Consider the following 27,866-nt stretch of genomic DNA (forward strand, 5'->3'; position numbering starts at 1 on the left):
CAAAGATATTCATAGTTATATGTGTGTATATATTATATGAAGGTATAAAAAATCGCTCGGTAAATATTTACACATAAAAATGATTTAAGGGTTCCTAAAATATATTGTTAAATAACAGTTGTTGTTTTTTTGTAGTACCCGAAAACAGAATCTCGATAATACTTTTGACGAAAAATTAAATGTATAAAGCTGAGTAAAACAAACAAGAGATTACACTATAGTTTTCAAATAGAAGAGGTCATTGTCGAAGAACATTTTTTAAAAATTCGTTTAATTAATTAATTTTTTGATATAAATGTTTCTATTTAACATGTGTTTACTCATTTTTATTTAATGTCTAACTCTAGTTGACAAGTAAGTCATGACTTATTATTTAAATAATATAATAAATAATTTACTCATTGTTTTTATAGTATATATATATAGTTATATATATATAATTATAAATATAAATTATATGGTTCTTACAAAATAAGCTTTTCATAAGCTCATAAACCAAACATAATGCCTGTATAATTTATAAATGGGTTTTTTTTCACAAAAATAGGCAACTTCTTAAAAATGGATTCTTGTGGTTAAAAGGAAAGAATATATTTTGAAAGAATTTTATAAACATTAAAGTTATTTCAACGGTAAAGGCTATAATCATTGAGAGCATTTTTTTTTATTGTGACACATTTTACACTTGTCGGCTCCTTAATTAATGCACAATAAACTCATAAAATCGTTGACTTGTATAAAAAAAAATTACATTATTTACTTTAGGAGTTAAAAACAATTTAAATTGCAGGCGGTTGTAAGAATAATTATTGTCATCCTTGCGCAATAACCGAACATATTTTTTTTCTTTAAATTATGATAAATTATCTCTTAAAATTTAAATGTTCATAAGACAAATGTTCAGCTTGAGTTTACTATACAACTGTTTGGTTTTAGAAGGCAATGTACTTTAAATTTTATTGGTTTCTGTGCTACTAAATTTCTAACGAATAAAAAATAACTGTTGTATTCTAGTTCATAAGATAACTGTCATTTTTTTAATAGAAAAAAAAAATAAACAGTTTCCTATGATAATTAATATGAAATAACGAAAAAAACCAAAATATTTTTTACAACAAAGATATGATTGTAATGTAAGTTGACAAGAAATAGATTTACTCAATTATAACAATGGGTCGAACGAAGATTAAACGAAAAACATATTTAATCTTCTTTTAGCGTCGAGAAACTCTAAAAATGAGTCAATGGGACAATTAGGGTTTCCTGATAAACCTTTGTAGGTATAGATTACCGAAGGCCAAAATGAAAAAATGCACAATGTGTATTTAAGTAAAAAGACAACGATACAGATTACAGGCACTGTAAACAAGATTAGTCTGTGTCGAATTTAAAATAAACGCGTTTTTTTAGCATATTAGTCTCACACAGTAGCGTAGCCAAGTGGGAGGGAGCTAAAGGAGCTATAACCGCCCTTCATTAGTCATATTAACAGTATAAAACTGGCTGTAGTAAAAGCATGTGTTAAGTCAAACAGTGGCGGTCAATTGATTTTGCTATGGGAGAGGATGAAAATCATCATGTGCCTCGGAAAATTTTTCATGTTATTTACTATATCAAGATGTTATTACGAACTATTGTGTACTTATAAGGCTTTCTTCTTATTAAGCCTATTTCAAATATTTAATTTATTATAGTATTGTCTTTCATTGAATTAACTGCCTATAACCAACACTTATAATTTATTGTCACATATTTGTGGAATTAATAATTTTTTCATATAAAATTCATGAAAATTCTACAAAAATGTCAAAAAAAAAAGTTCCATAACGCACTCAAAGCAAAAAGCCTAGCAATGCCACTAGACTTACAACAAACGTTTGTAACTCTAACCGTAACAATATGTACTAAGATACATAAACAGAAGAATAGCCAAAATTACTTTTATATTTTTTTACAGTTGTTGTTACCCATTCGAGTAAAAATACATTTTATAGAGTTACTCGAAAAAGTTATAAGCGAGACGCGTAGAATTATAAAAAAAATTGCACAGTAATGTTACGGCATACTAGGAACAATTATAGATGACATTTAAAAGTAATTACCATCACTATCATAAAAAAAGCTTCGATAAGAATCCGTAAATTTCACGATAATTTTTATGTTAGTAATTTCAAAATTTCACAATTTCAATATTTTAAAATTTCACTAAAATATTAAATGTTTGTTAAATTATTTGCTTTACTGAAAATTATGTTTTATTTAAATTTGTGATTTTTTTTCTATCCAATTTTTTATAGTCAAACGATTGTCGTGATAAATTTTTGTTTTTTTTTTTTTTTTAATGTAGTATACTCCAAGAGCTTTAATTTTATATAGATTAGAAAAAGGTAGATCTTCTTAAATATTTTCAGAAATTGTGATGAAAAAAAAATTACTATGGTGCGTTGTTGGTCTTCTTCAAACTCATTCTGTACATAGAATTTTCACAATTAGCATACTAAAAGATAGTTTATTGACTCTAGTATAATCAATAAAATTTTAATAGGATTATTGTTCTTACAAAAAAGTTATAATAGTTTTAAAATGACAGAAAAAATTTGGAAAATAATAATGTTTACAATAGTGTCATTTTAAGATAATTTTCAAAAATTGAGATGATATTTTCTAATTTTTCATAACAATGGTTACGAATAACAATGGTTAACAATGGTTATAACTAGATAAAAATCGGTCCATTGAGAATTGAGAATTTTTACGGATAGATATAAAAAAAAACATCATTGTAAAAACAATAACTTCTCAGACTCGCATGAAAGCTAAAAAATGTCAATGATAAATAATACGAAATAAAACCCATTATAATTCGTTTAATAAAATAACAACGCGATTTTCATTCTATGTTTGAACATCGAGTCACAAAATAAAAAAAATTTACATCACATTTTTAAATAGTAATCTGTACACACTATCATTTCGATAGATTTAGTACATAAAAACCTTGAGTATCAGATGAATAATGTTCTATAAACATAGTTGAATTGTAAATTTGAGCGTATGAACTATGTTAACTGCACTAAATTATATTAGGGGAAACCCGCAAAAACGGATGTGTTTAGAAGTAAAATTAAGTACAAAGTATTTTCGTCACACATCATTTAATGTAATAATATAACTACTTGTAAATACTTGGGATATAATTCAATCGTTTCAGAAATTTTTTTTACAAAAATATTAAATTTTCGAAACATGATAAACTACTTATTATAATAATAGATCGGTGTAGTTATTTCACTGTACTTTAGTCAACGTTTACAACAATCATTTATCACTTTTAGATTTTGAGATATTAACATTATTATATTCACTTTATCCGGATTTTACCAACAATATAAAGATAGGTAAAATATATTTAGGTAACATTTTTTTTAACGACACCAGTTGGCGTTTTTTAACTTGCGTTTTAATATATATATATATATATATTCTATTATATATCATAATATTTTACAGGCCGAGAATATTTATAACCTGAGAAAGCCTAAATTTAACGAAAAAAAATTCATCTTATTCAAAAATTAACAAGACCATTGGGTATGTAATTATGTACTTTGATAAATGTTTTCTTTAATTTTAGGAATAACAATTATATTATTAGAAATAATAACATTTACGATCATCGTGTACGTCACTCATTACTCGAGGAATAACAGTGTTATGTTAATTTAATATTACAATGTATCTGCCCCTTTTGTTGATTATGTAACACGCTCGTTTGTAGGTTTTGTAGACTTTACCAAGTCTAGACAGTCAATGCATAAAGCATTATTTAAATTTTTTTTGAATATCAACATTCCTTTGACGTGTGCATTAGTATAATTTTATACGAAAACTTAATAGTTACAGGTTTATTAAAATACTGAGAGAAGGGCTATCGAGAGATAAATAATCTAGTCCGATGAAATTAATTTTTTATAAGTATTTCGTTTTATTTCAATGAAATAATAGTATTAAATATTAGGAATTATAAAAAGAGCTTAGTTGATAGCTTAGTAGTTGATTTTTATCAAGAGAAGAAATACAATTAAATCAAACTGTATTTACAAAATGATTTCAAGATCTAAATATAAATATAAAGCTTTCGTCGATTGTTGTATTTTTTAGAATACAACAATCGACGAATTTACAAATATACCAAAGTCTTCAGTTTTGTGGTGACGTTTCAAACTCGTTGCTAAGTTCATTTTCGAAACCATAACCATCGCACCAAAGATGAACTCTGCGACGATTTTGAAACGTCAGCGCAAAATTGAACACAAGTATATATTTTGGATAATATTTCGAAATCATTTTACAGTAAAATATTTTTAAACAACTTATCGATAATCAAAAGACGTATTATACGAAAAAGTGTGTTCAATAATGCGTTGGAATATGTTATTTGATAACGTACTTGGCGCAATGATAAAAGTATTTTTAATTCTGAAGGATTGCCCAGTTTTAGTTACATTGATAAATCTATTTTTTAATATATTCAAATTTCTGACATCTTAATAAAATCTATATTAGAAAATAACAGCTTACATTTGGATAATATTTTGAAAATTAGGGTATTTAACACTAAAATTAACTAATAAGTTTTTATAAATAATAAAATAAAACAAATTGTTTTTACTCTGAGAATAAATTAGTCTATAACGATAAATTAATGACCATAGCTCGTAACATAATAACCACATTGTTCATTCGACTGAATCTCTATTTTTACCTGCTATCGTCTTGAAAACAGACGAGAAGAACATCAAATCTTAATGGAAAAAATTTCTTTCCGTTGACTAATATTACCCAAATAATTAAATCTTGTTTATATGAAACAGCTATTAGTTGAAAGCCCATGCCTTGTAAATTTTGATATTATTTACTGAGTAAGTTCCGTTGAAAACAAGTTTACATTTATTCAACTAATATGTCGTACNGAAGAACATCAAATCTTAATGGAAAAAATTTCTTTCCGTTGACTAATATTACCCAAATAATTAAATCTTGTTTATATGAAACAACTATTAGTTGAAAGCCCATGCCTTGTAAATTTTGATATTATTTACTGAGTAGGTTCCGTTGAAAACAAGTTTACATTTATTCAACTAATATGTCGTACACAATATGAGCCGCTAAAAGAAATATTGTTACATATTCGCTTTAATGTAATTACAAAGCGACAAGTCATCGATCGCGTTAAAAAAATTATTATTATTTTTATCGCAATTTCATTTTAAGAATTCATTAAATATTCATGTTATAAAAACTCATGGTCAATCCGACTTTTGCAATAAATTGGCATACGCCAATAATGAGCCGGGCACAACGGTAGTTTTTAAATTTGACTAAAATTTTTTAACGCCTTTATCTTTTCTGACACGAAATCGTTTTTTTCATTATCTTCGTTTTGCATTTTATTAGCCGGTAAAAAAACTACCGCGTCGTACGTCGTGCACCGCGCGCATCCGGCCACGGTATCCATTAAACGTCCTCTCGGCGATAACAGACCCTCGTTTGTGCCAGTTGAGACTCACGAACAATGAGGCAGCGATAACAACTTACGGGCTAGCGGATTTCTCATGGGGCGACGATAAGAAGCCGGTCGTTTCGTGGCGACAGCGTCGTCGGTCTACTCGATGACGGACACGACCTGTGCGGAGGGCAAGACGATCGACTGGTCGATTATTTTGGGGAAATTAAACGCACAAAAGAGACGATCGAAAACCGCTTTACTACAATACGTATCGTTATTATTAATAGACCGTTTGATTTCTGGTTTCCGGAACCTGTACGCATGTGAAACAGTTCCGGTACGCGTTTGATTGAGCACAATGCGCGGGCTCGTGAGAAAACGCGGAAGGGACACGCCGAAGAAAGGGTCAGAGGGCAGCGATCTAGTTGCATAATAAGTGGACCGGATCGGGTGCATATCGACCGGAAGGGATTTACGATTTATTAATTATTGTACCGATGCGCGGTCAGGTTTTCTCAGGTCGCTGCAGACAGGCCGACGTTACTTTAAACTGCGGCCGTCCGCGGGATGGGTAATGCATTGTGTCTGCGCGGAGTCAGCGGAATCGCCGATCGTTTCCGGATATGATGTAGACGGTTTGAGAACGATTTAAGAAACACCGACGTCGCAGCTATCGTTGTGGCAATACTGACGATGAGTAATTAATAATGTCATCGGACAAAAAAAAAACCACTGGGTTGGCTGTAATTAAGAAGAAATTGTGTAACGTTTAACGCGCCACTGAGCATTGGCATTACACACTTAAGCATTATAATAATTCGTAACGTGTCCATACGGTTAATGTGCAAACGCAAGCAGTCGGCGGTGCAGAGTAAATCGCTGATCGCTTCTCGGCACCGCGAATTGGGTCACGCCAAGAGAAATTTGATAGTACGCGCTATTTTGCTCCATTAGCATTGGAACGTGTTTTAACCTCTAAGCTCTCATTAACATTGCGTATTAATTAGGTGTTATCCTCTAAATCCACGAGACCATACGGCCGTTACTCGTCAGTGTAATTAACGGCTGATTAGAGTACGTCTTTAGTTCGAACTCGCTAATTATGAAAATATTTAATTAAATACTGCATAGATAAAGATATTAGATTGGAAAAGATCGCGTTGGCCTAATACCTGTTAGCGATATGTTTAAAAAGAGACGGTCGAAAGTAACAGCTAATTATCATCGACACATGGATTGACGTATGACAACACACTATAAAACGACTACAAGTAGTGCTCGAGGACTCGTTGCGCTGGTGACAAGAGTTTAGGCAATTAAATTGCCGTGTCGCCGAGTTTGGTAAGACTATGCCGTTTGAACGAACCATTATTCACTTGGGCATGAGGTATGCGGTGAAAAACCGATTTGTGCAAATGATGGTCATCGTTATAAATATACGCGTGTACTAATCATTCAGGTTGAAATCGTGTTGTGATGTTATAATATTACCAACGGTGTCACTCGGTTGGGACATCGCCGGTGAAACTCTCCAATAATACACTGACATAATGCGCTCTACAGATGTGCTCGGTTGAAGGTGTGTAACTCAATAACGCGATATTTTCACACGCGTTACACTGTTTAGCTACCGGGTACGGTAAAAAACATTGCACACGATTTCGTTACTGACAACGAAAAAAACTCTCACAGCCAACTGATTACTACTATGGGCGGAAGATGAATTACAATTGATAATTGAATATTCCTGCGGCCTTTCCACACTAGCGTATTACAATATTACAATATTGTAGACGGCGGTTCTCGTGGAAATCACAATATTCGCCCGTCATATGCGCATATTTTTATCTGCGTAACGGACAACTACATCCGGAACAGCGCGCGGATAGTTCCACGGGGCACGGACTGGCTGTTTGGCGGTTAAACTCGTCAGTATCATAGACGCCATCTAATACGTAGTGAGTTATGTACGACATGAGAACAACGACGGCGACGAACAGGTGCCAGGAAGACGGCGGCGTGCAACATACACGACGTACCGGGCGGACATCAATTAACATCCAGGCTGGAACACCGTGCGTCTTACGGTATTCAAATAGAAACCGTTAAAGGCCCGTGCAGACACCTGCTTCGGAAATTCGTTATGTTTCCTTTCAAAAAAAAAATTACCAACTTTTGAAACTAATAGGCCCGACTGACACACACACACACACACATCGTGACGATGGGTTCCTTTTTGGGTTTGCGCAAAAATGCCAAGCCCACGTCTATTTCGTCGTGGACGTTATACGCGCAACGCTAACGGTAAACAGTATCGTTAAAAGGGTCCGCGCGACTACTCGTTAACATCATTTTAATAGGTCTCTAATGAGCGCGTAATCTTTGTGCGTTCATCTGCGAAACGACCTGTTTGTCGGACAATAATTCCTACACGAGTAATTACCCGAGCCGAAAATCGATTGTCGACTAGACCTCATGTAGCGCTACTATGTGTCGCCGCTTTCTTTGCATACAAATACAAACGTCGATATGATGGTCCGTGTAGGTACCAACAATAATAATTATGATATTGCTAATGAATGCAAACGATAGGCGCAGTTTGCCAACCACCCAGGCCGTCCAACCCGACCGGAGCGAATAATAATTATTAATGTTAACGACGAGCGATTTGGACGAAACAAAATAAAACAATTACCATACAACACAAACAGTCGTTAAATCGTTGCACTTCTGCAGTTGCGATGATGTCATTAAGGAAACAAAAAAAATATTTATATATATATATATATTAAATGCTGCAATAACCAAGTTTGAAAATAATTAAATATTCGAAGAGCTGGCATTGGTTTTATTTGCTGTCGTTGCCAAACCGAGTCGACCGTGACTGATCGACACGACTTATCATAAGTAAAAAAGACGTTTGCAGAGCGTCGCATTCGTTGGCCGTTTAGGTCGATCGAAACGATTATCTTAAACTTATTCAAACGTTATCTTGGAACTCGCAGACGATTTTTTATTTTTTTTTTTGGGTTAAGGTCGAGCGCTACGTCGACTGTCAATAAGTAATAATGGCGTCGTTTCAGAATGTGTAGCGCTGATTGTTACAAACGTTCTGATTAAACTATAACGTTTGCGTATATCGTCCAATGGTCTTATACCAGTTTTCTATTGTGCACAACTTAATATTTTTTTTATAATGAATCTTCTATTCGATAGCCGTTGACAACGAGCGCGGCGGTAATTACGTACATCGATTTCGGTTAAAGTTATCGTACCCTATTTCCGAACTGAATTAGAAAAACCGTTACGACCGGAGAAAAGTTTACTGGAAGAAAAGACAAGACAGTTGCGTCCGTTACTACGCCATTGGTGGCCCGAAAAATAGGCCGTACGGGGATTTCGATAATACCCAATTTCTTTTCACTGCACCCGGTCGCGCTATAAGTGATAGCGACGTGTACGCGGACGCGGCGGAGTAGCCCTTTTGACCCTATTTAAATTTGTTACGTCCACGGGCATTACAATGCACAGGCAAGACGATATTTTTATTATACATCACATTGTTGTACGCGCGCGGTCACTTGCCCTGGAAGTATAAACGGGTGTGCAGCGGAGGTCGCGGCCGGTCTCACCCCGGAAGTTTGCCAGGAGGGGTCCGCGGGCCAGTACACACACAATGTTAGAGGGGTGCCGGGGGTGAAAAGGACACGATGAGCGAAAGGGTCAAGTTACCTGTCACGCTGTATGCCAACTGGAGCGATTTACACGAGCACTTTCTTCGGCGTGCACACCAATACATTATCTGTGTATACGCACCGTCGCCTGTAAAAAATATATGCAAATCGAAAATACCCTATGGGAATCGGACTATTTATTTCAATATCATATCAAGAGGTAGGTCAGCTCGTAGGTTGTGTTGCGCGGCTACTCTCTTCCCTTTTCCTATAGTACTTTGTGTGTAAACGGGCGGCGTGCATGCGTTATATTTATTTTTTATCCGTCAACAAAATGTACGTTACGGTTTTCTTCGCGCTCGAATTAAAAACACACACGAGTATATCAGAGTGGAATAATAACGGCCGAAATTTCTTCTGTCCTTTTGAACGTACTTAACGCGTGCGAAACGAGCGACCAATACCCGTTGGGCATCTCTTGTCCATCTGCAGGATCATAGACATTAAAATCCAATTTAAAACTAATTTCACTCGATTCGCGTTATTAAAAACAATTCCCTCGCTTTAATTAGCATTCTACTGCTTCTCTACAGTTATAAACATTCTAATTACATTGACGATTCCAATACAGAAGAAAACACAAAATAAAAATCGTTCAAATATCATATTTAATTTCTAAATGATAGAAACGACATCGTTAGGTCGTTTGATCGACAAGGCTCGTGTTTTTGAAATATTTAACTAGTAATTAAGTTTCATAAATGGCTGAGAAAATAGATTTGTTCCGCGCCCTTGAAAAAAATACGAAAATTTCACCGCGTGGGTGGCCTTTTACCTTCATGTAACTAAATTTTAAAGGTTAATTTTTTTTTTTCCGTTAAGTGATTTCTATTATTCATAAGATGGCAACGCTCGGCCATAATTAATACCTGTATGCGTAAAATTAAGGTGCGATTTTGAGAAAACTCGTAATCGATGGGCTGGTGTAATAACGACGGTTCATTTAGTACAGATTTACCAATGACCGAGTGCGTTTTTTCCAAGAATGCATAATGAGGCTTCGCGATCTAACGATTATGTACATTTTTCATTTAGGCCAACGGCAAACGTTCGTTTACCAAACGAGAGAATTTCGAGAAATTAATTATGTCGTTATACAACAATGGTAATAATATCGTATACCGTTCGGTCAACACTTCCATCGAAGTAATGCATTTATAAATACTTGGTACCGATACAAAGCAAAACGGCGTAATGAGACGGTGAGAGATAAAACCTACACGAGCTGCACACTAGCCAACGCTGACTCGTAGTAGTCTTAAAAAACCGTGTCGTCGGTATCGGCTCAGCGTTCATTTAAATGGGCGACGAGTCTGCACGTGTACTCAGAGACATCATATCTACACACAAACGGTTGGGTAATACTTAAAAAATTATGTACACCCAACGACAATTATTGCGCGAACGCTATCGTTTTGAACTTGTCCGTGCAGCTGCTGTTTGCTGCGGGCCAACCGTAATATTGTACCACCATAAAAAAATAAAAAAACCTTTTTCCAATCTAATCGTGTTTCCTGTGACGTCGACACACGATTTGTTGATTGTCATTGTGACAAATAATTTCATCTGCGGCTTTTGCGGACGCATTGTCTACTCGGAAACGCTCAGACGATGTAAATATTCAATTCTCTGCAAAAAATATTTACTCAGTCATATTTTTCTATTAAACCGATTGCACGTGATGCATCACGTACACGATCTACGTTTATTCTAATACCATGACATAAGTTTATTGATTCAAACGCTGCCATGTGTTTGAATGTGTCGAGACTATAACTCTTTGACGAAAAACAATATGGTTCGAGTACAAGTATCGGAGAAAAAAGTCTAATAATATTGACGTTGGCCCAACCGAAGAAACGTCTGGTAATGTTTCAATCGGCAAGTAATCGCGTGCTATTTTCTGTAATATTTTATCGCATCGAAAACCCTTTCCGACAAATCAAACACTCAATTTAATAAGGAGTTGTTTCGAGTGTATTTATGGTTTTCATTGAACATCTTTTTAACAGGCATCTGTCTATTGGTGACAATGAAACCGGTTGAAAAACGTTTTTCTCCGCACGATCGTAGACAATAATATATCAGTAACGTACGTATAAGTTAAAATAATAAATTGTTTATGCATTTTGAATGTTGGCTAAAAATCATAACCCTTCCTGTTCCTTTGGGCGCTCAGGTAAACATATTATTAACAACCATAACGTTTATTTATTAGTTTGTTTGTCGATAGTAAATCATTTTAATTTTCCGTTGTTTAGACACACGTGTCATTCGTGTTATGGTCTAATGTCGTGTCTTTCTCGGTAAATTTAATCAGATTTCACGTTGATTTGTGATATTTTGGCTATCGGCCATAGTTTTTATTTGTTCGCAATTATTCATCTCTCTTGGTCTTCACGACCGCATAGAGTGTAAAAAAGCCATCATAGATATAAAAAACACCTTGTCGAATGTTTTTCGCGGTATATTTGCGTATAATTGTATTCTTTTAGTACAATAAAACAAATATGTGTTTAGCTGGATGACTAATAAAAATAGGAAGATTAATATTAGAGTGACCCAAAAAAATATCGTTGTTTAATTGTTTAATGCCATCTTAGCTTAACACCTTCGGTTGGGTAAAAAAAACAAGTTCTTCGATATATTTATTTTTAATTAACATTTTTAAGAGTTTACTAGACGTTTGATTTGTGTAATATTCGGTTGCTGATTTTTAACTGGTTATTGACAATTTTTTCGACGTCTCTGAATACTTTTATGAGCATATGTAACTCTTACGACATTAATTTTAATGTTTCAAGCTAATGTAGACAAAGCTTAAATTTCTAATAGATAACATGGAACGGTCTAGTGTTTTTTACATTACGGATATTACTTTACTTTTATTCGAATATCTAGAAGGAGCTCTATTCGTTTTAGCAACAAAAAACTTATTACCTAACGAACTCGAGTTATTAGAACCGATAAGCGAACATATTTATTTTCAATGATGAGGTTTGCAAATATCTATTTATCAAAAAACAAATTTGTGAATGAAATAATAGTAGTATTGAATTCAACTAAACAGCAGACATCTATTTGATACTAACTTAGTGTTTATATTAAGAATAAATGACGAAATATAGAATTGGTTCGGTCAAAGTATTGGCTAATGAGGAGGTTTCAGTCGATTATTATTTCAATTAGTACCCTATGCTACTACATAACACACGGCGATAGTCTATTAGCTACTTTATAATAGCCTATAAAAAAAAACATCACCTGTATTGAAACATACACGTTTGAATGAATTTTCCAGACTATTTTTAGAATTTAAAAACTAACTATTAAATACAATATTTCATGACAACAATATTATTTCTCTAGAAATGAAAAACTCTTATACTTAAGTACCATATATTTTATCGAAAAGAAGAGCTCAAGGAGCATTTAATAGAATACTTTGAATTAGGTTTTAAACCATTTTCTTTTATGTTAAAACTTAAAGAACAACTTATACACTATAGCGGGATATTTTTATTGTATTTTTTAGTTTTTCCCAACAACTCTGAATCCGAGGTTAAAATATGAGAATATATTCCATCAGGTTCAGCGTGTTAAAAGCTTCAAATAAGAAATCTTAGATAATTTAAAACTTTAATAGTAAACTTATAGGTTTGTTATTCAATAATCAGTAGGAAATCACCAGTCAAAAAAATATTTATTTCGTTAAATGTTGAGGAACATATCTTTATATCTAATCGAAGGCGTTGAGCTAAGATGGCATTAAACAATTTGATCAATATTTTTTTGGGTAATAATATATATATATATATATTAATTCAAGGTGAATAATATATAATAAAATGTAATGAGTGAATTATTTAATAGTCAAGGCGTGTGAAATTATAAATATTCAAAGTTTAAAAACCGCTTAGAAATGATCTCCAAAAGTATGAATATCTACTAAAATAAACTTTAATATGCATCACACTGGAATGAGATGAATTTAAAAAACAATCGACAAAAATCCCACGGGAAATTAAAACCTTTAACTAGTTCTCATTCCGAATAGATTCGAGACCGATCAAGTTATGTAAAACAAACATTACTATGAGTTATTTAACATTGATGGAAGACCTGCCGGGATTTGTAATAACATCTAGAAAAATGTTTGTTTAAAACAAAAATATATGTCTGAAATTAAGCGACTAATGTTCTCAAGTGGACAGTTAAAAATCAGTGAACTGTTATCTTGTACAAATTTCATAAACGTTATTACTTGTAATTTCTTTTTAAATGTTTAATGATCATGACTAGGAAAAATTCTTTAAAAACTAAAATAAATAACAGCAGTTATTTTAAATGTTTACATCGACTAGTTTTTTGAGACAAACATGTTTAATTTAACATTGCATACACTAGTTTTTTTTTTTTTTTGTAACCATTAAGACTCATTGCCAAATATTTGAGCAATAGTTTTGCCATTAAAATTCTTTGCTAACAAATTATGTGTGTTTTATTATGGGCAAAGGAAACATTTATATTTTTTTATCATGTACGACCGTCTAAAGAGATTGAAAGCAATGCGTGACGACGGTAATGCTCTTTTTGACTTGTCGTACAGAGAATTATTGAGTATTATATCAGAAATGTTCGTTTGGCTTTTTTTGCCTTTAAAATCAATAATATCTGAGCGTACATCTCCTTCACCTCCTGTTCTGAAGTTATGCGACAGCGGCAGCAGGTACACGGCAACGACGGCGCGCGCGACATCCGCACCGATGACAAGTGGGTGGTGGCAAACGGAGCGAAAAGAAGAAATACCCGGTTGCGAGAAGGGTGGAAAGGCGGTGCGAGGAGGGGTCGAGGTACGCGCGCGCTACGCGGTCACGTAACCGACGCAAATCAATCGGCAAGAGATCGGCGGAGATTGGCGCGGAGGGGAGGACTCCGTGAGCTGTGGGCGCGTCCGGATTGGTCGGCGTCTGTACCCGGGGCCCGTGCAACCTGTCCCAGCCAGCGTCGATGTGTAGTGCTGCTGTGTCCGACGACCAGTGGAGTTTGCTCCGAACGGACCGTGACCATCGCGCCTGCGTCCACACACGCACTTAAACTGACGTTCAGTGCTGTAACACCACGGTACGTATAGTATTGTACTCGCGCCTTACGGGCCCGCGAACGCCAACGCCGTCGATCCGTCCCGTCTGCACTATCGCTGTTGCTGGCGTCTTGGATGATCGCCCCGCGCACGAATCGCTGCATCCGCTAATGAGGAAGACCGACCACTGCCGTCCCATATCGTAATCCAGGTAAATTTATCATTTAATTATTTTTGTTACAAGTCTACTTTTTTTTTTGTCGTTAACAATTAGCATGGCGCGTTTTTCAAAAAAAAACATCGTTATCCGTCCATGATCCAAATACTGTGTAAAAATCTAGTTATTACACACGGTTGTACTATTTTTACTCTTGTTACCGTACCACTGTGGAGACTAATTTTGTCAATATTGTTAGTTCACAAGTAGCGTAATAAAAATTTTAAGAAAACAACGTTCTATTATGAATGATCGTTTGTTAGGTGTCATTGTTGTTTATCGATTTAATTGGCTGCAGAATATTTTATCTCTGATATTCTGGTTGCTATCTAAGAGATAGATTTTTCCTATATTTTATCTGTTCTTTTATGAATACTGGGTATATCATGTTACTTAATTGTTATTTATATTGTTATACTTCTGAGAAACTCGGGAGACTGATACTCGTATATTATAGGTAATATTTGCCTCTCGTGTCACGGATACCTGCGTCTTATCACGAAACGGAAACCTATAATTTAATTATAATCGATAATTGGTCAATATAAACGTTGGATTATTGTTACATTAAATTACACTGTGCTCGGACCAAAGAGAGCGTGTAATTTTCATTGGCGACGTCGTAACGAAACGTGACGTTTTATTTCCGGGACGGTTTCACCCCTTTGGCTCGGCGGTCCGGTCAAACTGGACAGCGTGTGCTCGGTACCCGCTGCGACAGGGCTGGCAGACAGCAGTTATGTACGGTCGGGATTTTTGTAGAGCATCTCTCGGTCGATAGTTTGGCGTGGTCGCGTACTTTGGCAGTCTTCTCTAAAGCGCGTGCAGGACGCGAAATCCAATTAAGAGGAGGTGGTATCAAATCCGATAAAGGCAATAAACCGTTTAATAATCGCAGTAATAATGACGTCTGGCGGTTTATTCGAAAACGTTATCTGCGTCTATTGGTTTTGTGGCGACAGATCGACGACTGGGAAAATATTATTAATAATAATACCTGCTGTTGTGTACAAGTGTGAGTGGTGTTGGTGTGCTTTATCTATATGGATTCGGGAAGTACCGCGAGAGGCCGTCAACATCTCTGGCCGGGCGAGGCGGCGCGTGTGTTTCGTCAGCCCAAGATAATATTGGTTTTTTTTTTTAATTCCCAATAGGTGTTGCACGGAAACAAACAACGCGGCGGTAGTGGTTCACTATTTCTAACACTTATTTTTCTCGGCGTTTTCGCGTTCGTCGCATCTCTTCTATGCCAACAAATAGACACATACCGAAATGTTAATCTCGAAAACCTCTTGAACGCCGCCGCCGCCGCCGCCGCACTCGAGTGCGACTTGTGAGTAATCGCATACAGGGTGCTTACCTAGTAATGGTCCACGTTGTCTATTGGCGGTGCCGTTAAGCGAAATCGAAAACTAAACGCGGGTAGGTAGTCTGCGGGTAATTGAGAGCGAAGTAAGTAATAACGGTAACGTTATAATATCAGAGAAAAAAAAAAACTAATATCAGCCGATCACCGTGACGTTTTTTTTCCTCTATCAAATCGTTCGAGAAATCCGTCGGCCGACGGATATCTGGTCGTCAATGCAACGCGACCGTCGGCCGTGTTTGTAGTTTTGTGAGGCGCTAGAAATTACTTTTTTACCTTGTCTATTAAGGGAAACCCTATGTATAGATGAAAAAAAATCGATTAATGTACAAATAGGAAAAAAAGGGTGCAGCTATTTTTTATCTCGTGAACAAACGCCTAGCGTTAGTAGTGAGATAACGAATGCACACACAACAGTATTCCGTTTAACGCGCCCAAGTGATCGCAGAAATTATTATTATCCGCTTTATCTAAATACCTTTCGAATCTCCACAGGCGTTCAGTGTTAAACGACATACTCGTATAATCGGTACTTCCAATTATTTTTCGCACTCCATAACGTCAAAGCGCATCACACTAGGTAATTATTTCACTCATTTATTATTATTACGACTATTTGCTTATATCGACCGACATAATTGGTTTGCGTGTGCACGGCCGATATATTTATTCGAGTTGAATACATTTTATTGTGTAGGTTTGAATTCACCTGAGTCAGCCGCAATCCACCGTGTTGTTTATGTAGTTTTTTCATTATTATTATCAACATTTTTTTTATGTGATTGGTAAACCATATTGTTTTATTCGTGCTTGTTTTGCTTGACAGAAGCTTAAACAAATTCGATTGATGTATGCGCGTGTTTTATATTAGTAAAACATTTAAGATGTTCTAAAAAAAAAAAAAAAAAAATGGCTAAGATTTCTGAGTTTTTTATTTTATTTTATTGTTCGCAAATTTCAATTGTCACAGTACGACGTTGTTTGTGCGCATTTATACATTTTGTTTCGAGTCGCTTTGAAGAATCTCGAGTTTGTGGTGTTACTTTTTCGGGGGACTATATAGTGACGCAGAAGTATTTGTTTGCAACAAGGGAAGACGATGCCGCCGAATTACGACGTCGGAATGAACGCACGACTAGTTTTCAAGTCGATTGATGAAAATTTGTACCGTTCAGATCAACGGAATTTGTGTAAACGCCCAAAATTCACAGGCCTACCGATGAGCGAAAATAACTACTGTACTCGCAACAGCAATTGCATAAAACTAATAAAATATATTATTCTTGGTACAATGCTCTTCCTGACGATGTGCCACTACTGTCGTCGAGGGGTCCATGCAAATTCGAGCCGCTGCGATAATTCATCGGCCCCCTTGGCTCACACAGACACAATTTTGATAATCTCTAATTTCCATTTCTTTTCACACGGCACGCATATAATGGTAGTGTCTTTTTATTATTGTTTGTCAAAGGTCGCTGAGGCGCATACGAAAAAACTGGTCAACCTTTTTTTATACGTTGATATACGTATAATTCAAAGCAAACGCGGAAGCCAAGTCTCCCTTGTAAAAACCGTTATCGGCCATGGGTGTATTCCGCGGCGATTAAAATAGTAACTCTTGTACGGCGTTTCCGGTTTTTAGCGCATAGCCATTTTCTCGTGACGTAGTGTCGTCTCTTAAATGGTCGTTAAACGGCAATTAGAGAAACAGACCCCCAGTGACCGGATGCCGTCGAGATCCCTGCGACGATTGTACGAAACCATCTCTCGGATACGTACGAGGTATTGCAATAATAAATAAGGGTTGGTCAGTGCGGAAAACGGACGCCTCACTTTGGGCGCGGTCCGAATGTGTTTGCCTTTGGAATGCCGGCAGTGAGAACGAAATACAAATTATTTTCTTGCGCGCCATTATCGTCGCCGTCATCGACGCTCGGTGCTCGTGTACCTAAAACCTATTAGAAATGTAATAACACGATGAACCCTGTGGGCCGTTGCCGCTACACTTGTGCGGATGCGTCCGGCGGCGAAGGAAACGGAAAGGAGAAAACCGTATAAATGCACACCGTGTGATTACTCAGGTGACGGGCCAGCCGGGTGTGGAGGTGATGTGGTGCGGGATGAGGAGGACGACGACGACGACGAGGTGGAAGAGGATTACCCCGTGTGTGTATATATTTTATAATGAATGCGTGGTGGACCAGTTGCTCGACGCATCACTGCGCGTACGTGTGCATGAGAAGAAGAAGACGCGCACAGGATGTGGTCCGGTCCGATGTGTTCGTTGTGTTTTTTCTCGTTCCCCCTTCGTCCGGATACAGATAACTTCCCCTCCCCTCGCCTTGCGCTCACGGGTCCAGAAGCCGAAAACCGGATACTTTTCATTATGAACACGTAGACAATAGAGCGTATATTATATACCTACGATCCTCGCGATGACTGCTCTTCCCTCTTTTGTCTTAACGGGCGACGGCTACAACGTAACGTGTTTCGTTCGGGTTACCATCACCACCACTACTATTATAATAATAGATTTGTTTTCCTTGGCCGAGAATGTCCGCATGACGACGACGACAAACGGGTTCGTTATATTGGGAAATGTTCGTTACGATAAGTGTTAACGGTCGGGGGTGCGGCTCTTCGGCGGGTAACTCGGTAGAGATTTCCGTTGACGTCTCCGAGTACTTCTACAGGGATCGGTGGCGCTACGGATCGATCGGGACGTAATGTTTTGCTGGACACCGCGCCGTCTTCTGGGCGTCCCCCCCCGTCGGCGACCCTGCAGTTTACGGGTCAATTACACGGTGATAAACGGGCCATCAGCCGTCTGACTGACCACCGCCGCCGTCGGTAAGGGAGAGGCGACCGGACGGCGACTGTAGAGATTCCGGTACAGCACGCGCTTCTGCGGTGGCAACCAGTTTTTCGGGGCCAAACGGCGACGGCTGACTCCCGCGTGACCTCATCCCGGTGTCTATCTATTGTGATATCAATTGTCGTCCGTCCTACCCTCGGCTAATGCGTTTTCCTACATTCTGCTGTTGGGTGTAGTATTTGTCGCGCAATAACCCGTCTGGCCACCAAAAAGGAAACGGAATTTCCAAGATGTTATCTCCGTTCTGTTTACACTAATTATTCTGTTATTGGGTTCGGTTTGTTTCTGTATTGGCTGGAATTTGTCGTGGCCACAAGATCCAATAAAAACATACACCCACATATCGATAACGCAACGTCAATTCCGAGAGTCGTCTCGTCGTTGTATAGTGTGCGTGATTTAGTCATTTGTCGTCGAGTGCTGGTTAGTTTTTTTATGGTTTTACTTTTTTATGCGCATACTCGAGACTAATAATCTTGTTTTTATCGACAATATTATCTTTCCGTGAAAAGATGTTGTCGAATAGGTACACAAACCACTTGTTTTTGTTTTAAGCGTCAACCATTTACCGCCGCCGCGCTCTACTACCGAATTACCCTCAAGATGTTAATAGGACCGCACATTGATATTCGTTCTAATGTTGTCTTATAGGACACATGTACGTGCATCGTTAGCTCAGATAACAATTGCTGATTTGGCATTCGTTCGTACCAACTGTGTGTAATAATAATATTATAATCTACGATGATTTTTTCGAGTGTCTCTCTGTGTGAGGAACTACGTCATTTTTTGTTTTTTTTTTTTTTATAGCTTATTCCGCCTGCATAGGTCGCGTCCTGTTTAGCAATTGTTCATTGAGTTTTGAAATACTCGGAAAAAACAATACTAAAAGATGTATACGTGCGACGAAAATAAAAAAAAATTGTATCGAATAAAATAAAAATAATCATTATTGACATAAGTCGCGTTTAAGAAGAATAAACCTAGTTGGTCTATGCGTTTAATAATACTTTATGTGTGGAGCGTTGAAAAACAAAAAGGTGTTTGCTGTAGTACATTATACACTGTGTACCATTATCATCTTGGTTTGGTTGTTGTTGTGGGTGTTGTTATCCAGGTGATTGTGCAGCTGTACAGGGGCACAGCAGCAGCACGTGCCCCGCAGATCATTGCTCTGAAAAAACAGCTGCACCGCCCGACACTTTACCGCGTGTAATTATTATTGACGCGTTAATCTTGCCGACTATTAATATCATCATATTTTAGTATTGAATTATTAAAACATACAATGTAAAGACTCGTGACCTAAAACAAGGGCGGCGTATGTACACGGTATACATATCCCGCATTGGCAAACTCGTAAAAAAAAAAAGTTTTTAGAAAATAGAAGTCGACACCAAAAGCTAACAAAAATCCGTAGACTGCGATTTTGTTGTTTTCTACTTCCTCCTTTTTTTTTTTTTTTTAATCGATATTTTTGTATTGCATCGTAGTACAAGTCAGTTTAAAAATTTTTACCGCTTAAATTAAGTTTTGCCAACGCCAACATTTATTTATTTATTGTATACCGCTCCGGAGTGATTTACTTACGGCCGAAAAACATTCTTGTTGTCGTTAGTTTTTTTTTACACTACGCTCTAAAACAAATGACCTAAGCGGCCAGCGAGCCGCCGTCTCCCTAATTCACTTTGATTGAAACCCAATGACAATTTCAACGATCAAAACAACAATTTGGAGATTTCGTGGCGTGTGTCGTCATATTGTTTCCTCGGCTCGTACGGACAGGCAGAAGGTCACAACTGCGATGGTCTTCCGTGCGTTTAGTTGCCGTGCGCCGTTTAAATGTTCGTAAAACAAACACTCGTGTACGAATTATAATAATAACAATAACAATTTAAATTTAATATTTCATAAATATTGACAAATTCAACAAATATCATCGAACGGTGTTGTCGTATGTTTATCACGATCTTTTGTCCGACGGACAAGGCCGAACGGTCGCGAAGACGACACCCTCACGTAAGTCCTCGAATAATACTTAGTTTTCGGAAAAATCAAAAAACTAATAGCGCCCGGAAATGGCGATCGTCGTGTGTCTTTCGCGGATTCTTCATAAAATTATGTGACATCAATAATAACGAAACCGGTGCTGACGTCCAGACGTTTATTCATTGAAGAATTTTTCGTTGAATCAGCAGCATCGGTTGTCGACGACACTTTTTTGGGTCATTACGTTTTTTCATATTGCCTATGCCGCAACACTACCGATTGTTCCAATTTTTTTTTTGTGTCGTTTCTTTTTAAATGAGTTTTTTACATCGCTCGTTCTCCGGTACTCGGGTTACATTAAACAACGCTATTTTGAATCGGCCGCAGACAAACGGCGCAGGTGTGTAATACTATACACAATAATAACGTTATTTGTGTATATCACACGAGTTATAATCTAATGGTTTTACAACATGAAAGTAAGTTTAGTGTTATGCGCTTTTTATTTCTTGGCCGATTTTAATAATTTATTCGTCGGCCGAATAAACTAGGAAAATTCTTTCCAATTGAGTCGAAACGGTCAAGCGTTTCTAAGAGGTTGACCATGCACGCAGTCCAAGGTGAAGAGGAGCCACTGCCTTCGCGCGCTCTTATGTATCGTCGTTTCCAGTGGACGGTCTTGATAAAAACTTGTATTCCCCTCCCTCCTCCGGGTACCACCATGGCGTTCTGTCCGTTAATTACAATTTCATTATACACGATGATGATGATGATGATGATGATGTCTTCCATGGCCGTCAGCCACAGACCTCTATTACGTAGCCCCCGCTGTTTCCCATCAATGATCAGCATCCGTCGCCATCTTTTATTAAACGTTCTTGTACAAGTACGTATAAGTACACCGTACCTTGGGAAAAACTTCTGTGCACATTAACAGCAGTATAATGTGTAGTAGTAATAATACTATTATGATGCCCAGCGCTCAGAAAGAATCTACATACATGCGTGTTCGCCTTGTACGGTTCACCGGTTTCGTAACCACACGATTGTATGAGATTATTATTTTTTTTCTTGGCTTGCTTTGCGTGGAATACCACGGCATTAATAATTACTCGCTCATCTTTGAAAATATTATAATTTAACGCGAAATCCGGAAGACCTAGAAAAACAATAAAATTTGAATTATAAGTAAATATCTGATGAATAGAATTGCTAACGCTGTACAACAATCTCACGAAAGACGTCATTGTGTCGTGTGTATATTTAGTGGATTGATCTACGTAGTAATCATAGCCAATATAATGACAGAGCTACGTGTATACGCTTATATTCAAGACATTATTATTATTATTATTATTGACTTATTAGCCAATTCTCTTTGCCATTAACGTATGTTGTTGTCATGAAGCTGCTATTGTTGTTGTTGTTCTTTTTTTCATTATTTTACGCAATCAGCTTTCTATTGGCAACAAAGTCTCTATTTTTTTTGTCATCAGTACACAAATAGGGGAGCCACCCCATGGGCATTGTTCACCCTCGATCCGTGTTACTTACCTGCTGGTCACTAAAAACAAAAACCATTTATTAATAACCGCCACGATAGAGTTTTGTACTGTAATGTAATTGGATTATAGTCCATAAACAGATTTCAACACCTAAAGAATGAATCTCAATAGCAATAGGTCTCACGCTAAAGACTTGTTCTGCCTAGATACGATTATTGTTCATTATTTAAATTAAAAATGTTATTTTCACAATACGTTTTATTTGCATAATATTTTTCTGGGAATTTTATAATGGATTACTTTGATGATTTTAATTTTAGTTTTGCCATAAATTATATCTACATAAATTTATTTTAAAGACTGATCTAAAATAATAAAATACAATCTGATGATGAGTATTAATTCAAGTCGGCTATAATTATTTTTTCATCGTAAACCATTTACATAGAATAAAATGAATAAAATATAATCCGGCCCGGGTCGAGTTACGTATCGTTTTTGACTTTTAGTGAGTAGATGCAGTTGATCGATGTGTTTATTATTTTTTCAAATGACAATCATAATTGTTATTAAATTGAATCGCAGTCCCTCGGGGAGGAAGTATGAAATTCCACACCAGAAGAACTATTCACTTGTGTCGGTGTTAGGCGCCGCCGTCGCGCGGTGCATTATTATTATTAAAAGATTACTGTTCGATTGCACTGGGGGAGGATGCGACGGCCCTTTGTAGATCCCTCCCCGGTGTCAAAGGTTATTGTCAACACCGACTGCAACAACAATCGACGATGGTGGTAGGTGGCAGCCCCTTTTAACAATTATTTTATAGTGGTACACAAGCTCTCCCTCCGTTATATAATATGTATTATGTCGATTAGTCAATATAACAGTAACACTGTGTTATATAATAATAACTTACACTATGGCCTTACATACTATACCGGTTGTATTTTGTTAAAGGTAGTCGTAGTGGTAAGATGTGGCTAGAGGTAAGGGGTTGTGTTCGGGGAGTTTTTCATAGAACTTAGTGTTTCTATGAATATTGATCGACCGCATTCTCTACCGTACATCATTTCGCAGCCGATAGGATACATACATAAGTACTACTGTTCTTTTTTTTTTTTGCCCACATGCAAACACCTGCTGGTTATAATCGCACCTTACCCGTGTACGAATGAACTCTTGTAGGTCAACCGACCTTTCTTCTTATACGCATTGTATATGTTCCTATACTCTATTATACATAATCGCCGTATACATGAGGGCAATTGAACTTTTGTTACTACGCCGGTTGCCATGCTTACGGCGAGAGTGTTGTGAGCCTTAAATTTCTATATGATGCATCGGCAAAGCGGGTCTTCCTCAGTTGTCTGAACTGAATCGATTCTACCCACATTTAGCGTTGGTTGTTCATTAATTTTATGTTTTTGTTCACAGGTATATTGTCATGTCTTCGGAAATGTTGCGAGTAGACAATCTGCGTCAACGATTGTTCTGCAATACAGTATTAGATATGAAAAGAGAAAGCCGGTGTCCTGTTTGTAACGCCGTTTTCTCTACCACATACAGTATGCGTATGCACTTGCAAACCGCCCACATGGACTTGGAACCACAAAATCTGTCAGCCAAGTCTTATTTCTACAGAGAGTTCAATAATAATAACAATATAAATAATAACAACAACAACAACAACAATAATAATAACAGCCCTACTATTAAGTCGCCTAAGAAAATCAATAGTCCAGACCGTTTTCAACACGTAACGCCTGCCAAATCTGCGTACAACGGTGACTCTACATGTAGCACAGATTTTAGCGATGGCTACCCTTCTGATAAAGACTCGTACTTTGGTAACTCCCCCAAGGACGAAATTCCATTGTCGGTCACCACTGGGTTTTTATCTCAATCGCCCCCCAAAAGAAGTCATAGCGGAAGTAATCATTTGAAAAGCAAGCGCACATATACGTGCAGACTTTGCTCCACAGTTTTTGGTAACCTTCGTGCTCTTAAAGGTCACAATTCGTCCAGTCATAATAAGTCAACTAACGGATTGTACGCATGTAACATTTGTGAATTTGCCAGCACCGAAAAAGCATCGCTCAACCACCACATGAAAGGTCACACGGGCGAAACTCCGTACGTTTGTAAAAAGTGTTCATATGCGTTCACAACCAAAGCCAACTGCGAGAGACACCTTAGGACCATACATAAAGCGTCTAATGCTGAAGTTAAGACTTCTATTTTGTTTAAAAACGAAGAAAAACCGTCCTCGGCTCAATCCAATGTTGATGTTAAGACAGACAATCAATACAAAATGGAATATTCGCTGCAAAGTGATTGCGGTCAAAAAAGTTCAGACGAAGAAGACGACGTGGATGAGCCATTAGATTTAAGCGTAAAACGTTTTAAACCAGACTTGGACTCCGAGCCTCAAGACTTGTCAATTAATAGTAAAAAATCAGAAACTACAGACGATGAAGATTATAAATCTGTGAATTACAGAGAAAATTTTATACCTCAACCTGCTCCTCCTTACATGGACTTGTCAATACCAACTCCATTGCATGCTTACTTCCTCAACGAGCATAGGATGTTTTTTAATGGCATATATCCAAATCCAGAACGGATGCTTCCTTTACCACTTACAGTAGACATGATAAGAGCTATGAGGCAAATGAACGAACCACCTTCCATACCAGAAGCGGCCGAGGCTCCGCTTAATACACCCGAGGCGCCAGAACCATCAATCGTAGCACGGACTACATCGCCCTCTTCAGTCGAACCTCAAAAACCCAAAGATACTAATGGCCTTAGATTAGTAATGAAAAATGGTATACTGGTGCCTAAACAGAGGCGATTCAGAACTGACAGACCACACGTGTGTGATACCTGTAAACGAGCTTTCACTCTTAAATCTAATCGGGATCGACACGTTAAAAATCAACATCCTACAGATTGGCACAAGAAACCTCGATCTTTAACAAAAAGTGAACCTGAATTTTCTACCATCAAAAACGAACAAGACTTGGCGCCAATTTCGGATCATGTCAAAATGGCCATATCACTTAAATGCCGTCAACCAGAACAGCGATCATCCGAACTCGACGATGAAGAAATGAACGAAGAAGACGATGAGGACGAGGAAGACATTATGGAAGAAGACAAATTGGTAATTGTAGAAGATGGTGCAACTGATAAGCCCGCTGTTGAGGCCAAAGAAGAGACCGCTGATTTGGCTAGTGTATCTCGGCTTTTGGATAATGCCTCTCACCAGACATTCCCGCAGTTCACCAGATCTGATGAAGACCATAACGAAGCAACCAGTAGTGAAGAAGAACATAGTGAAGGCGCTTGCTATTCCGAAAATGACGGGTAAGAATTTTATTTTTATACATAAACAAAATAAAAATTAATTTGACTAATTGTCATTCTTTCTGTTACAGAGCGAACAATAATAACAGTAGCAGTACAGATATAAACTTTAACAACGATAAAGATGAGAACCGTGAAAAACGGAAAAAAGTTAGTGCTTATGCCGCCGCCCCCAACCGAGTGCTTTGTCCCTTCTGCTATCTCTCTTTCCCGTGGACGTCGTCTTTAAAGCGGCATATCCGCACACATACCGGTGAAAAGCCTTACCAATGCAAACACTGTCCGTTGTCGTTTTCTACTAAGTCAAATCGTGACCGTCATATTTTACGGTTACACTGCACACCAGCTAGTAAACTGACAACAGCGTCATCTCAAGACGATATTCCTTCTTCGGGCGATTCAAAGAATTTATACAAGTGTACATCTTGTCCCAATACTACCTTCTCAAAGCGCAAAAACCTCATAAGTCACATAAATCGTGTACATTTTGAAAAAAATTGTGTGGATGAAGAACGTGATAGATCAAAAGTTACAGTCGCCTGTGCTGGTGAAAGCACAGATGATCCTGAATTAGAAAGAGATTTCAATGTACTGCCTGCAGTCGCTTCAGCTGGTAACTGTAGTGCTACTTCCGGTTCCGACCCATGTTTCAAATGCCATCTATGCGACAGTAGCTATTTAGAACGCCAAAACGCTCTAGATCACATCAGGATAAATCACGCAGAATGTTATGAAATTCTAATGTCCCAAGGGGCTATGGACAATGACCATGATGCTTCAGCAATTAAACAGGACGATGTAGAGAATAGAAAGGTAATAAACTTATCATTTTTCCATTACTAATGTTATAATTTGTTCAATTAATTAATTTGTGCTTCTCTATTGTTACAGGTATTATGTGCTTTTTGTTTACATCGTTTCTATTCGGCAGAAGACTTGCGTCGTCACATGCGCACCCATACCAAAGAACAACCATTTGCATGTCAGTCATGTAAACGTCGATTTACACTTAAGCACAGTATGGTCCGGCACATAGCGAAAAAACATGGTGGTGCTACTATACATGACAATTACAGCAGTGATCATGACCAAAGATCTCGTAGTTCCAGTCCACCCTTGGCTATGTCTTCATTGTCTCAGTCATCATATGATGACTGTAACCGTACTGACACTGGCCTGATTGGAACATTATTAGGTATACGAGATAGTACGGTTATCGACCAAATGCTGCAAACTAAGTCACCTGAAGATGCAGCCAAAATGTTGGGCATTAAGAACAGCAATTAAAACCATTCTACCTAAGTGATTAACGTACTTCTAGCAAATCATAACATTGTTTATAATATAGACTATTTTTAATTTCTGTTCTCCTTGATACTCAATTTTAATATTTGAAACTGTGTTATGGGTTTCCTGTATATCGCAAAATAATGATAATGTGTTAACATTTTTTAACGGTATATGTTATTATTGCTATTATTTCAGATTTTATTATTTGGTCAGTACTCTTTATTTTTTATTTAATCGGGTCAGTACCATAAATGTGTACATTACGTTTAAGATACTAATCCGGTTCAGACCAAATTGAAGTCTGTAAATGAATTATGAGTATCAAGGATATTGTTTTAACCCAAATATAATGTTTGTTAATCATCAAGGTTTTTGAAACATTTTTTTTTTTTTTATTACGACTGTTACCAATAATTTGTACTATAATTATAATTACTATTTTTATTGTAACTAATTTTGATTTGATATTTAAAAATTGTGGCACGGATTCAAACGTCAACACATGAAATTATTTTTAATATTTTTATTATTATTTTGTGTTATCTGACACGTGATGAATTTAAAGGTTTTCTTTACAGTATTGTTACAAAACCTTTAACTTCTAATCATCTATGATAGAAATAATATTAATATTAAAGTAGACAGGTTTTCACTTAATAACATGCGACAAACTATAGCATTTTATCAATTGTGTTTGTTTGCTGTTGTGACACTTTCTAATTTTGTATTCGCCATTGAGCCCCTGCTCTTCTAATTGATATCCAAAGAGAAATAAAAAGTATTTTTATTTTGAGTTAGTGAATAAAAGTATAGTTGAATCTTATTCATAGATATTTGTTAACTGTATATTTTGTCAAAATATAAATGTATAGAATTTTTTTTTAGCAAGGAAATTGCACATATTTTGTTTTAACTTTAATTATGAACCA

The 27,866-nt window shown here is 36.8% G+C and overlaps 1 protein-coding gene across 3 annotated transcripts; it reads left to right on the plus strand.

Moving 5' to 3' along the window:
- The first annotated feature begins 218 nt into the window (after positions 1–218).
- LOC126897738 (ras-responsive element-binding protein 1-like) lies at positions 219–27,305 on the plus strand. Of its 3 annotated transcripts, XM_050671595.1 has the most exons (5): positions 219–354; positions 3,511–3,591; positions 23,713–25,647; positions 25,719–26,460; positions 26,539–27,305. In XM_050671595.1, the coding sequence occupies exons 3-5, from the start codon at positions 23,723–23,725 to the stop codon at positions 26,932–26,934; spliced, it is 3,063 nt and encodes a 1,020-aa protein (XP_050527552.1). In that variant the 5' UTR covers positions 219–354; positions 3,511–3,591; positions 23,713–23,722; the 3' UTR covers positions 26,935–27,305. The 3 variants fall into 3 exon arrangements, with proteins under 3 accessions (XP_050527552.1, XP_050527543.1, XP_050527557.1); XM_050671586.1 differs by lacking the exons at positions 219–354; positions 3,511–3,591 and adding an exon at positions 14,218–14,537; XM_050671600.1 differs by lacking the exons at positions 219–354; positions 3,511–3,591 and adding an exon at positions 16,395–16,489.
- The last annotated feature ends 561 nt before the right edge of the window (positions 27,306–27,866 follow it).

This window comes from Daktulosphaira vitifoliae, unplaced genomic scaffold, assembly GCF_025091365.1.
Source record: "Daktulosphaira vitifoliae isolate Bord-2020 unplaced genomic scaffold, ASM2509136v1 Scaffold_1, whole genome shotgun sequence".
NCBI classification, from domain to species: Eukaryota; Metazoa; Arthropoda; class Insecta; order Hemiptera; family Phylloxeridae; genus Daktulosphaira; species Daktulosphaira vitifoliae.

Excerpts from the sequence above, each read along its gene's own strand:
- LOC126897738 (XM_050671595.1), top strand. The coding sequence starts at position 23,723 with ATGTCTTCGGAAATGTTGCGAGTAGACAATCTGCGTCAACGATTGTTC. Across the intron at positions 25,648-25,718 it reads TGCTATTCCGAAAATGACGG|AGCGAACAATAATAACAGTA; the intron begins GTAAGAATTTTA and ends TTTCTGTTACAG. Across the intron at positions 26,461-26,538 it reads ACGATGTAGAGAATAGAAAG|GTATTATGTGCTTTTTGTTT; the intron begins GTAATAAACTTA and ends CTATTGTTACAG.